The 12,108-nt window shown below is 44.5% G+C and overlaps 1 protein-coding gene across 1 annotated transcript in view; it reads left to right on the top strand.

Moving 5' to 3' along the window:
* ryk (receptor like tyrosine kinase) overlaps window positions 1-12,108 on the top strand; it is a gene marked incomplete in the record, with an annotated part of 109,934 nt that overhangs the window by 23,310 nt on the left and 74,516 nt on the right. The window contains 3 exon segments of the mRNA XM_037698303.1: window positions 8,991-9,112; window positions 9,199-9,298; window positions 11,940-12,071. Of these exon segments, the coding sequence (XP_037554231.1) occupies window positions 8,991-9,112; window positions 9,199-9,298; window positions 11,940-12,071 (354 nt within the window).

Here is a 12,108-nt window from a genome sequence, read left to right on the forward strand (position 1 = left end):
TGACATGCAAAATTTGCTTTCATCTGAAAAAAGTACTTTGGACCACTGAGCAACAGTCCAGTGCTGCTTCTCTGTAGCCCAGGTCAGGCGCTTCTGCTGCTGTTTCTGGTTCAAAAGTGGCTTGACCTGGGGAATGCGGCACCTGTAGCCCATTTCCTACACACGCGTGTGCACGGTTGCTCTGGATGTTTCTACTCCAGACTCAGTCCACTGCTTCCGCAGGTCCCCCAAGGTCTGGAATCGGCCCTTCTTCACAATCCTCCTCAGGGTCCGGTCACCTCTTCTCGTTGTGCAGTGTTTTCTGCCACACTTTTCCTTCCCACAGACTTCCCACTGAGGTGCCTTGATACAGCACTCTGGGAACAGCCTATTCGTTCAGCAATTTCTTTCTGTGTTTTACCCTCTTGCTTGAGGGTGTCAATGATGGCCTTCTGGACAGCAGTCAGGTCGGCAGTCTTAACCATGATTGCGGTTTTGAGTAATGAACAAGGCTGGGAGTTTTTAAAACCTCAGGAATCTTTTGCAGGTGTTTAGAGTTACGTCGTTGATTCAGATGGTTAGGTTAATAGCTTGTTTAGAGAACCTTTTCATGATATGCTAATTTTTTGGGACAGGCATTTTGGGTTTTCATGAGCTGTATGCCATAATCATCAGTATTAAAACAATTAAAGACCTGAAATATTTCAGTTGGTGTGCAATGAATCTGAAATATATGAAAGTTTCATTTTTATCATTACATTATGGAAAATAATGACCTTTATCACAATATGCTAATTTTTTGAGAAGGACCTGTAAATGGACTGTATTTATTTAGCACCTTTCTGTCTTATGGAGATACTCAAAGCGCTTTACACTACAATCTGTGTCCTCATTTACCCATTCATACAGCACTCTACATCTCTACAAAGCTAATTGAACAAATCATTCTAAAGAGACTAATCAGAGCTTTATCACATTCATACACCGATGGGACACACATCGGAGGCAACTAGGGGTTCAGCGTCTTGCCCAGGGACACTTCGGCATGTGACTGCTGGTGGATTCGAACCCCCAACTCTTGCATTGGAGGACGACTGCTCTAACCACTCAGCCACAGTCGCCCCCACTTGAATTATCTTGCACCAAAAACATTTAGGTTTACTTGTACTCCCTGTTCAATTCCAGTCCAGAAAAACAGTGATCTCGAAATACTACACACATTTACTATTCAAATCCCTCAGTGATGGAGGACATCAGCATACTGCTTGGTTCCTCACTGGCACCATTAGGCAGTGATATTGTGTCTTCTAGCTTTTTCACCGCAGTTCTTTTCTAATCTGAAGCCTCTTTTCGAACAGCTGTCTCCTATCCCTCAACAAAAACTTTGAAGTGATTCCAATTCAGTTTCTCCCAATTATGTTTTATTTTGAAAGGTTTACAAAGTTAAATCTATGGCCACAATTGAGCAAAAACCTTACTGCCATATTGGGCTCATTCCTCCACTTTGATCCACTGTACCAGTGAAAATGAAAGGACACAAATATCCCTATCAAGCAGTACCAACAATAGTGTACATACGGGTACCTAGAGCCCCTCTTCCAGCAGAGGATTTCTTCTGTAAAACTTGTGGTGGGCAGAGTAATTCACCACAAGTCTTCATTCTAACCATATGAGCACAAATACTTTTTAAACAAAACATGAAAACAGGCAAATTTCCACCCGCCCACAATATATTGTTACACTTATACTTGTGCTATGAGTAAAGAATGATGTAAACCCACATTGTGAAAAGTCTGAATAGCTTTAAACTGTTGATAACTTGGCGTCTCAAACTGATGTGAATTGTTGCAGATGAAAGTTGTTTTAAGACAGCAGCAGTCCACTTTGACAAACTTTCAGAGTATGCATTAGTTCATCACTTCTGATAGACCTAAAACATCAAAGTCAAAGTTTCTTTATTTGTTATTTGCACCACATGTGGTACATGTGGTGGAACAAAATTGTGTACACAGGGTCCCAGTTACATCCAACACAAATATACAATGAAAAGAAAATCGGTAAGAAGATCTAAGATATGAACTAAGACAAACATCCTGATGCATGCTCAATAATCCAGGTAGAAAAATCTAAAAAAGTTAAATCTGGTCCTCTGGAAAATCAAAAAAAAAGAAAAAAAGCAAATCAACAAAAAAAAATGTAGAAACATTTCGTCTCTCATCTGAGAGACTTCCTCAGTCTGAGGTGCTGTTTTCAGCTCAGTCTCTTAAATAGCACCTTCTCAGAGTGGATCAACCAGTTTTGCTGCTGACAACCAAAACCAGCTGATCACATGCTCAAGAAGGACCATCAGCCTAACAATGGATCATTAGCACACTGATGGCTGTTTGCTGTTCGCAGAGGGCTGAGTGATACTAGCAATCACAGCATTGTAAGAGGGGGACAGTTGAACCCGGAGGCCTCCACCCCTGTTTAACGATGGACGATTTCTTTTCACAAAGATGGCCTCCTTTACTCCTCTCTCAAACCATCGTTCCTCTCTGTCCAGGATGTGAACATCTTCATCCTTGAAAGAGTGACCGCTGGCCTGGAGATGAGTGTAGATCGCAGAGTCCTGGCCTGATGATGTTGATCTTCTGTGCTGGGCCATCCTTTTGGCCAGTGGCTGTTTTGTTTCTTCGATGTAAGACTGATCACAGCCCTCCTGACACTGAACAGCATACACAACATTACTCTGTTTGTGCCGGGGGACTGGATCTTTGGGATGAACCAGTCTTTGCCGTAATGTATTTTGGGGTTTAAAAGCCACTGGGATGTTATGTTTAGAAAATAAACGTCTCAGTTTCTCTGATACTCCCTCAACATATGGAATGACCACTGGTCTGGGTTCCTCCTTTTCACCTGTTGGCTGACTGGAGTCCTGTTTAGGTTTCTTCTCTGCTTTCAGGAAGGCCCAGTTAGGATATCCACATTGCTCTAGAGCCTGTCTTGTGTAGGATTTCTCCTTCTGCCTGGCTCCTGAGCTAGTGGGGACGCTGTCTGCTCTGTGGTACAGAGTCCTGATGACTTCTAACTTGTGCTCCAAAGGGTGATGGGAGTCAAACTGCAAATACATGCTTTGTTTTTTTTTTTTGTTTGTTTTTTGGAATGTCCAGAGGACCAGATTTAACTTTTTTAGAACTAAGACAAACATTAAACTAAAAATATGCTAAGCACTAGTAGTACAAAAACAATACAGTCAGAGTCAGAGAGTCAGAGATTCTTTATTGTCGTTGGCACCGTTCGCATGTCGTGGTACATGTGGTGGAACAAAAGTATGTACACAGGGTCCCAGTTATATTCAACAATAAAATGTAAAGGAAAAACAACGAAACCATCTAAGATATGAACTAAGAAAAACACCAACTAAAAATACACTAAGCATTAATAGCACAAAAACATTATGTCGAACAGCAGCACGAACATGAGTCTGTGTGAGCAGATGAGTATGAATGAACACACTATGAAATAAATCAGCAGCATGAGATCAGCAGCACATATCAACAATCAGTTCAAAGAGCTGTCTACAATCTATAAAATGGTAATCCTTCATAATGCTCATACAGAACTCTACCCCTCAATGAAAGAAATAGCTTTATATTAATATTTTATATATTATAATTTTTTTTATTTTTTTGGTGTAAAATATGTTACATGCTCAAGTTCAGGGGGATCCTGAGAACATGGCAATAGCCTGGGTGCTTTTTAGCTTTTCAATTTGAACTGGATATTTTGAAAGTGAGAGGCAGATCCCACTCAGTCAGACAGGCACTTTCAAGAACCAGAATAGTTACCCTAAGAACAGGTTTGGAGATTTCAGTCCACATTAGACTCTTTGATGCAGCAAAACCCCAGAGGGAAACTTTCTAAGGTCTTTTAACGTGGATGAGATGAATCGTCAGGCACAAAGCCAACCTTGTTTGGTTTTCTGAGTTTAGTGTCCCGAGGCAGTTCCTAAGATTTGGTTTTATTGAAAACTAAAGAGCCCCTCTCTGGGCTGCCACCTTACCGTGGTGGAGGGATTTGAATGTCCCAATGATCCTAGGAGCTACGCTGTCGGGGGCTTCACGCCGCTAGTAGGGTCACCCAAGGCAGACAGGTCCTAGTTGAGGGACCAGACAAAGTGCAGCCCAAACACCCCAATGATGAGCAAAATAAATGGACTTGATGTTCCCTCGCCCGAACTTGGGTCACAGGGGCCCCACTCTGGAGCCAGGCCTGGAGGTGGGGCACGCGGGCGGATGCCTGGTGGCCGGGCATTTGCCCATGGAGCTCGGCCGGGTACAGCCCGAAGAGGAGATATGGGTCCCCCTTCTCATAGGCTCACCACCTGTGGGAGGGGCCAAAAGGGTCGGGTGCAATGTGGGATGGGTGGTGGCTGAGGGCGGGGACCCTGGCGGTCTGATCCTCTGCTACAGAAGCTGGCTATTGGGACGTGGAATGTCACCTCACTGGTGGGGAAGGAGCCTGAGCTGGTGTGTGAGGTTGAGAGGTTCCGGCTAGAAATAGTCGGACTCACCTATACGCATGGCTCTGGCTCTGGAACCAGTTTCCTTGAGAGGGGTTGGACACTCTTCCACTCTGGAGTTACCCCTGGTGAGATGCGCTGAGCAGGAGTGGGCATACTTATTGCCCCCCATCTTGGTGCCTGTGTGTTGGGGTTCACCCCGGTGAATGAGAGGGTAGCCTCCCTCCGCCTAAGTGTGGGGGGACGGGTTCTGACTGTCGTTTGTGCTTATGCATCAAACGGCAGCTCAGATTATCCACCCTTTTTGGTTGGAGTCCTTGGAGGGGGTACTGGAAAGTGCACTTCCTGGGGACTCCCTTGTTCTGCTGGGGGACTTCAATGCTCATGTGGGCAATGACAGTGAGACCTGGAGGGGTGTGGTTGGGAAGAACGGCCCCCCTGATCTGAACCCGAGTGGTGTTCTGTTGTTGGATTTCTGTGCTCGTCATGGATTGTCCATAACAAACACCATGTTCAAGCATAAGGGTGTCCATATGTGCTCTTGGCACCAGGATACTTTAGGCTGCCTTTTGATGATCGACTTTGTCGTCGTCTCATCTGATCTGCGGCCACATGTCTTGGACACTCGGGTGAAGAGGGGGGTAGAGCTGTTCACTGATCACTACCTGGTGGTGAGTTGGCTCCGATGGTGGAGGAGGATGCCGGTCAGACCTGGCAGGCTCAAATGTGTGAGGGTTTGCTGGGAACGTCTGGCAGAGTCTCCTGTGAGACGGAGCTTTAACTCCCACCTCTGGGAGAACTTCGAACATGTTCTGGGGGAGGTAGGGGACATTGAGTCAGAGTGGGCCATGTTCTGTGCCTGTATTGTTGAGGCAGCTTACCAGAGCTGCGGCTGCAAGGTAGGAATGTGCGATATGGCATAAAATTCATATCACGATATGTATTGCGAAGGGTGGCGATAACAATATATATCGCGATATGTTTTTGGTATAAAACTTGCTAAAAAAAAAAAAGCATAAGGTGTCCTTTTGCCATCATATATTTTAATTAAGAAAATTCCACTACTAGGTCCAGAGAGTTTTTAAATAATAAACAAATCAAGTATTAGGCTTCTTTCTTGTAGTGCAAAACAGTGCAAAAGATATCAAATGTAGATTTAGCCTTATGTTTTAAACAAAAAAATATGTTGTTTACTCTTAACAGTTTCCAGTCTTAAGAAATGAACAGCAACAGAGCAGCATTTTACACTGAAACACTTCACCCTCCAAACCTCTAGTGGGCGCCTCCTTCTGTTTTAAGGGAGAGCTGACACAAAATGAGTCTATGGCTTTGACCAGAGGATCTCGCAGTAAAATCACACAATACAACGTTCTTTTCACAGATCAGAGAGCAGGTTTCTCTAAAGCTGACCAACACTTACTTTAACTTTCGATGGGAAGGAAAAAAAAAAACTTCTGATGGAACACAGTGTTTTGCGCATTCGTCCGAATACGGCAACACTACGGCAAGCCGGTTGTAGTTAGCTTGTAGCTTCGCTACTTAGCTCTCGAAGAAAAGACTTTTAACGCCACTTTCGCACAGTTTTCAGCTTCAAAAGAAGTAACGATTAAATCTGACAGCTCTGATTTTACACTTGAACACCACTTATGCACAGTTTTCAACAAACAAAGGTAACGATTAAACTGACAACTCTGATTTTACTTCAGACACAGCATTACTGCGGTTAGCCGGTAGAAGACAGATCTCTATCGTTAGCTAAATTTCTATCGTTTCTACCGTATACCGTTTATATTGCGCATTCCTACCGCAAGGTTGTCGGTGCCTGTCGTGGCGGCAACCCTCGAACCCGGTGGTGGACACCGGCAGTAAGGGATGCTGTCAGGCTGAAGAAGTAGTCCTATCAGGCCTTTTTGGCCTGTGGGACCCCGGAAGCAGCTGATGGGGACCGGCAGTCCAAGCAACATGCAACTCGGGTGATCACTGAGGCAAAAACTCGAGCATGGGAGGAGTTTGGAAAGGCCATGGAGAATGACTTCCACGCGGCTTTGAGGCGATTTTGGTCCACCATCCGGCGTCTCAGGGAGGAAAGCGGTACACCACCAACACTGTTTATAGTGGGGGTGGAGTACACCTCAACTTGGGATGTCGTGGGTCGGTGGGCGGAATACTTTGAAGACCTCCTCAATCCCACCGGCACGTCTTTTACTGAGGAAGCGGAGCCTGGGGACTCTGGGTCGGGCCCTCCAATCTCTGGTGCTGAGATCACTGAGGTGGTTAAAAAGCTCCTCGGTGGCAGGGCCCCAGGGGTGGATGAGATTCACCCGGAGTTCCTTAAGGCTCTGGATGTTGTAGGGTTGTGTTGGCTTACGTGACTCTGCAATATTGCGTGGACATCGGGGGAAGTTCCTCTGGATTGGCAGACCGGGGTAGTGGTCCCCCTATTCAAAAAGGGGGACCGTAGAGTGTGTTCCAACTACAGGGGGCTCACGCTCATAAGCCTCGCTGGTAAGGTCTTTTCGGGGGTTCTGGAGAGGAGGGTCCGTCGGATAGTCGAACCTCGGATTCAGGAGGAGCAGTGCGGTTTTCGTCCTGGTCGTGGAACACTGGACCATCTCTACACCCTCAGCAGGGTCCTGGAGGGTGCGTGGGAGTTTGCCCAACCAGTCTACATGTGCTTTGTGGACTTGGAGAAGGCGTTCGACTGTGTCCCTCGGGGAACCCTGTGGGGGTTGCTCTGGGAGAATGGGGTACCAGCCCTTTAATATGGGCTGTTAGGTCCCTGTATGACCGGTGTCAGAGCCTGGTCCACATTGCCGGCAGTAAGTCGGACTTTTCCCGGTGAGAGTTGGACTCCGCCAAAGTTGCACTTTGTCACCGATTCTGTTCATAACTTTTATGGACAGAATTTCTAGGCGCAGCCAAGATGTTGAGGGGATCCGTTTTGGTGGCCTTAGGATTACATCTCTGCTTTTTGCAGATTATGTCGTCCTGTTGGCTTCATCAGATCGTGATCTACAGCTTTCGCTGGAGTGGTTCACGGCCGAGTGCAACACAGCCAGGATGAGGATCAGTTCCTCCAAATCCGAGGCCATGGTCTTGAGTCGGAAAAGGGTAGAGTGCCCTCTCCGGGTCAGGGAGGAGGTCCTGCCCCAAGTGGAGGAGTTCAAGTCTTGGGGTCTTGTTCACGAATGAAGGAAAAATGGAGCGTGAGATCGATAGGCGGATAGGTGCAGCATCTGCAATGAAGTGGGCGCTGTACAGGTCTGTCGTGGTGAAGAGAGAGCCAAGTCAAAAGGCAAAGCTCTCAATTTACCGATCGATCTACGTTCCTACCCTCATCTATGGTCATGAGCTTTGGGTTGTGACCGAAAGAACAAGATCTCGGATACAAGCGTCCGAAATGAGTTTTCTCCGCAGGGTGTCTGGGCTCTCCCTTAGAGATAGGGTGAGAAGCTCGATCATCCGGGAGGGACTCAGAGTAGAGCCGCTGCTACTCCACGTCGAGAGGAGCCAGTTGAGGTGGCTCGGGCATCTGGTTAGGATGCCTCCTGGACGCCTCCCTGGTGAGGTGTTCCGGACACATCCCACCGGGAGGAGACCCAGAGGAAGACCCAGGACACGTTGGAGGGACTATGTTTCTCAGCTGGCCTGGGAACGCCTCGGGATTCCCCCGTAGGTGCTGGTCCAAGTGGCTGGGGAGAGGGAAGTCTGGGCCTCCCTACTTAAGCTGCTACCCCCGCAACCCGACCCTGCATAAGCGGAAGAAAATGGATGAATGAAAACTAAAGAGTTGAGTAGATTGTGTTGATAGTCTCTTTTTTTCTTGCTATGCTATAAATAAGGAAATTTTGAATATATTTTTCATTTTTATACACCTGTCGAAGGTGGACGTGTTTTAATCTAGTCTGTGTCCGTTCGTACACCCATAAACCTTCTCTTGTCCACCTATAAGTTCTGATTCGCTCAAAATAATTTTAAGATTCCATCCACCCATCATCTTTACCAACTTCATCCTTTTTAGGTCGCGGGGGTCACTGGTGCCCATGTCCAGCCATCACTGTGTGAGAGGCGTGGGACACCTGGACAGGTCTCCAGTCCATCACAGGGACACAGAGACAAACGAGACAAACAACCATTTACTCTCTCTCTCTCACACCTAGTCAATTTAGAGTTACCAATCAGTCTTACATGCATATTTTTGGTCTGTGGGAGAAAATTGGAGTACCTGGAGAAAACCCACACATGCACGGAGAGAATTTGCAAACTTCACCCAGAAAGTCCCCTGTCCAGGATTTGAACCAGTGACTTTCTCGCTGAGAGGCAGCAGCTCTACCAACTGAGCCACCGTGCTACACCAATTTAAGATTCCAGTTTGGAAAAGTAAAACAAATTCTCCGTGTTGGTTTATACTAAAAAAGCAACCAGTAAAAACTGCCTTTTTATGTTCAGCAAACATGACTTTATTTTTCTTTGCCTGTAATTTAATTTGGCCTCTGTCCTCCCACAGGCCTGGATGCAGAACTCTACTATGTACGAGACGATGTGGTGAATCATTATGCTCTGTCTTTCAACATACCTGTGCCCACTGAAACCAACAGCCTTTACTTTATGTGGTATTCCAGGTCAAAGGTCAGAATAAGCCTCGCAATTACCTCCTCAGCTTTTTCATACAACTCTAATGTGTGATTGTTAATATTTGTTTGGTTTTTTTAAAGGTTGACTACCGCCTTGCGTTCTACCTGGAGAACCCTGTTGCCCTGAGTCCTCCACGGAGCAACATCTCTAATCAGGGAGAGGTCCCTCGTGTTTCCTCTGGTCTGTTGAATATCCACAGCATTTTTGCCTAATATATAAAAAATAAAAACGTGTATGAGTTTGTATGGGTCAGTTCATTGTAAGAAAATTGGTATCGGAAGATCTGTATCAGCAGGTCAGGGCTATTCAAAAATCGGGACTTTATCGGTACACAAAACTGAAATCGGTGCATTTCTAATCCACATTTTAACTCATTTTTGTTTTTAAACTTTGTATTGGAGTTGTCATCTATTGTGAAGGTGGCCTTGGCCAAATCTAGTTTCTAAACTTTTCTAAATCTCACTAAATAACATCCTAAATATTTGTTTAATCAAAACGAAAAACAAGTTATAACTTTGCAGGTAATTGTGAGATTGACATCTACTGTTTTCAAACTGATACATTTTGTCTTCTTGTCATTGCTTATCAATGACAAAGTTAGAGGATTTTGAAAACTGAACATTTTGTGTTTCTAATGTCAGCTGTTTAGTCACACAGTCATTTTGGTCATTAATGTGACAAAATTAATTGAGGGATTTTTTTTAGCAGTCTGTGACAAAAATATTTTTTTCTTAGTAGCAAGGTGATTTTTACAATAATTTAAAACACCTTAGTACATTTTTGAATACTCTATATCAGGGGTGTCAAACTTACTTACAGAAGGGTACCAAAATTAAAACCTTTTTCAAACTAAGGGTCAATTTCAGAAACTACATTAACTCAAGTTAAATACCCAACCTCTTTTCTTGGTCACATGCTCCTCATCAAGAGTTTGATTGGTCTCATTTGATGTTCTCTGTTCTCTGTGCTTTCGACATCATAATCAAAGATTACTGGAAAAATTCAAGAGATGGAAGTATTTTACGTTTCGCAGATCATCTTGGGGGGGCCAGATAAGATGTCAACGAGGGCCACATTTGGCTCCTGGGCCTTAAGTTTGGCACATACAGACCCTTTCCAGAAAATTAGAATATCATGGAAAAGTTGTTAAACTTCCATAATTCCATTCAAAACGTTAATCTTTAATAGATGATAGATTCAGGGCCCACCATTTAAACAATTTCAAGTATTTATTTGTTTATTTTTACATAATTTGGGCTTCCAGCTCATGAAACCCATGAAAACAGGATTTCAAAAAAATAAGAATACTCTGAAGACATCAGTCCACACTACTCAGTTTTTGCAAAAACAATAAATTGAATACATTAAGATCACAACAAATCAGTCGAAATATGGTACTTTCAAAACATGTCAATCTTCAGTACTTGGTTGAAATCTCTTTGCCTTAATCACTGCCTCGATGTGACGTGGCATTGAGGCAATCAGTCTGTGGGATTGCCTGGGAGTTATGGAAGACCAGATTTCCTTGATGCTTGCTGTCAGCTCTTCTTTGTTGTTGGGTCTGGTGCCCTTCCCTCATTTTCTTCTTGAGAATACTCCATAGTTTCTCAGTGGGGTTTAGGTCCGGCGAGTTGGCTGGCCAGTGAAGCACTGTGGCATGGGCATCAAACCAGGTTTTGGTGCTTCTGGCGGCATGGGCAGGGGCCAGGTCCTGCTGGAAGATGAAATCTGCATCTCCATACAGATCCTCAGCAGAAGGAATCATGAAATCCTCTAAAACGTTCTGGTAGACTGTTGCAGTGACCTTGGATTTAAGAAAGCAGAGTTTACCAACACCTGCACCGGACATTGCACCCAAATCATGACTGGCTGTAGATATTTCACACTGGACCTCAAGCAGTATGGGCTCTGTTCCTCACCCTTTTTCCTCCAAACCCTTGGACCTTGATTTCCGAATGAAAGCCACACTTTAGTTTCATCGGACAAGAGGACCGAGGAACCCAGCAGTTGTAGCCCATCTCCCGGATGCGTCTGAATGTGGTGTTTTTTGAAGTTGTGACTCCCGCCTCATTCCTCTCTTTCTGGATCTCGGCCAGATTCTGGAATCTTCTCTGTTTGATAATCTGCTGAAGCCCACGGTCATCTCTTTTGCTGGTGCATCTTCTCCTGCCACATTTTGCCCTTCCACTGGACTTACCATTGATGTGCTTGGACACAGCACTCTGTGAACAGCCAGCCTCCTTAGCTATGAACTTTTGTGGCTTACCCATCCTATGGAGGGTATCAGTGATGGTCTTCTGGCCAGTTATGTCTGCAATCTTCCCCATATTGAACCGAACTGAGACAAATGAACCAAGCTGAAGCAATTTAATGCCACCTGGGGAAACCTGTGCAGGTGCTTTGAGTTTAGTAGATAATTAGTGTCACACTCAGTTTAAAACATTCATGCCCTGCAACATTTGGGATGATTTCTTCACAGCATTCTCATTTTATGAAATCCTGTTTTCGTGGGTTTCATGAGCTGGAAGCCGAAATTATGTAAAAATAAACAAATAAATACTTGAAATCGTTTAAATTATGAGCCCTGGATCTATCATCTATTAAAGATTAACGTTTTGAATGGAATTATGGAAGTTAAACAACTTTTCCATGATATTCTAATTTTTTGGAAAGGGTCTGTATAGCTATGTTCAGCTTGAAATTTATTTATTTTTGCATGTAATATTTTTTGAATTATGAATGTACTGTGTGTCTAACATGAGCTGGTTTCTCACAGTGATTTTGGTGGTTACAAATGTGTGTTTTTTTTGTGCCTTTTCAGTCTTTAGAGTGGACATCGTCTGCTCAGGCAAAGTGGATGAAGAGGCATTTTTAACGATGCAACTCAATCTGACCAGTCACGCCAACAACTACACAGTGCTCAACTTCAAGAGGAGGAAAATGTGCTACAAAAGTAAGAATCATAAAGATCAATTCTTTGAAAAAAAAAA

Source organism: Nematolebias whitei, chromosome 3 (assembly GCF_014905685.2).
Source record: "Nematolebias whitei isolate Nwh7 chromosome 3, NemWhi1, whole genome shotgun sequence".
NCBI classification, from domain to species: Eukaryota; Metazoa; Chordata; class Actinopteri; order Cyprinodontiformes; family Rivulidae; genus Nematolebias; species Nematolebias whitei.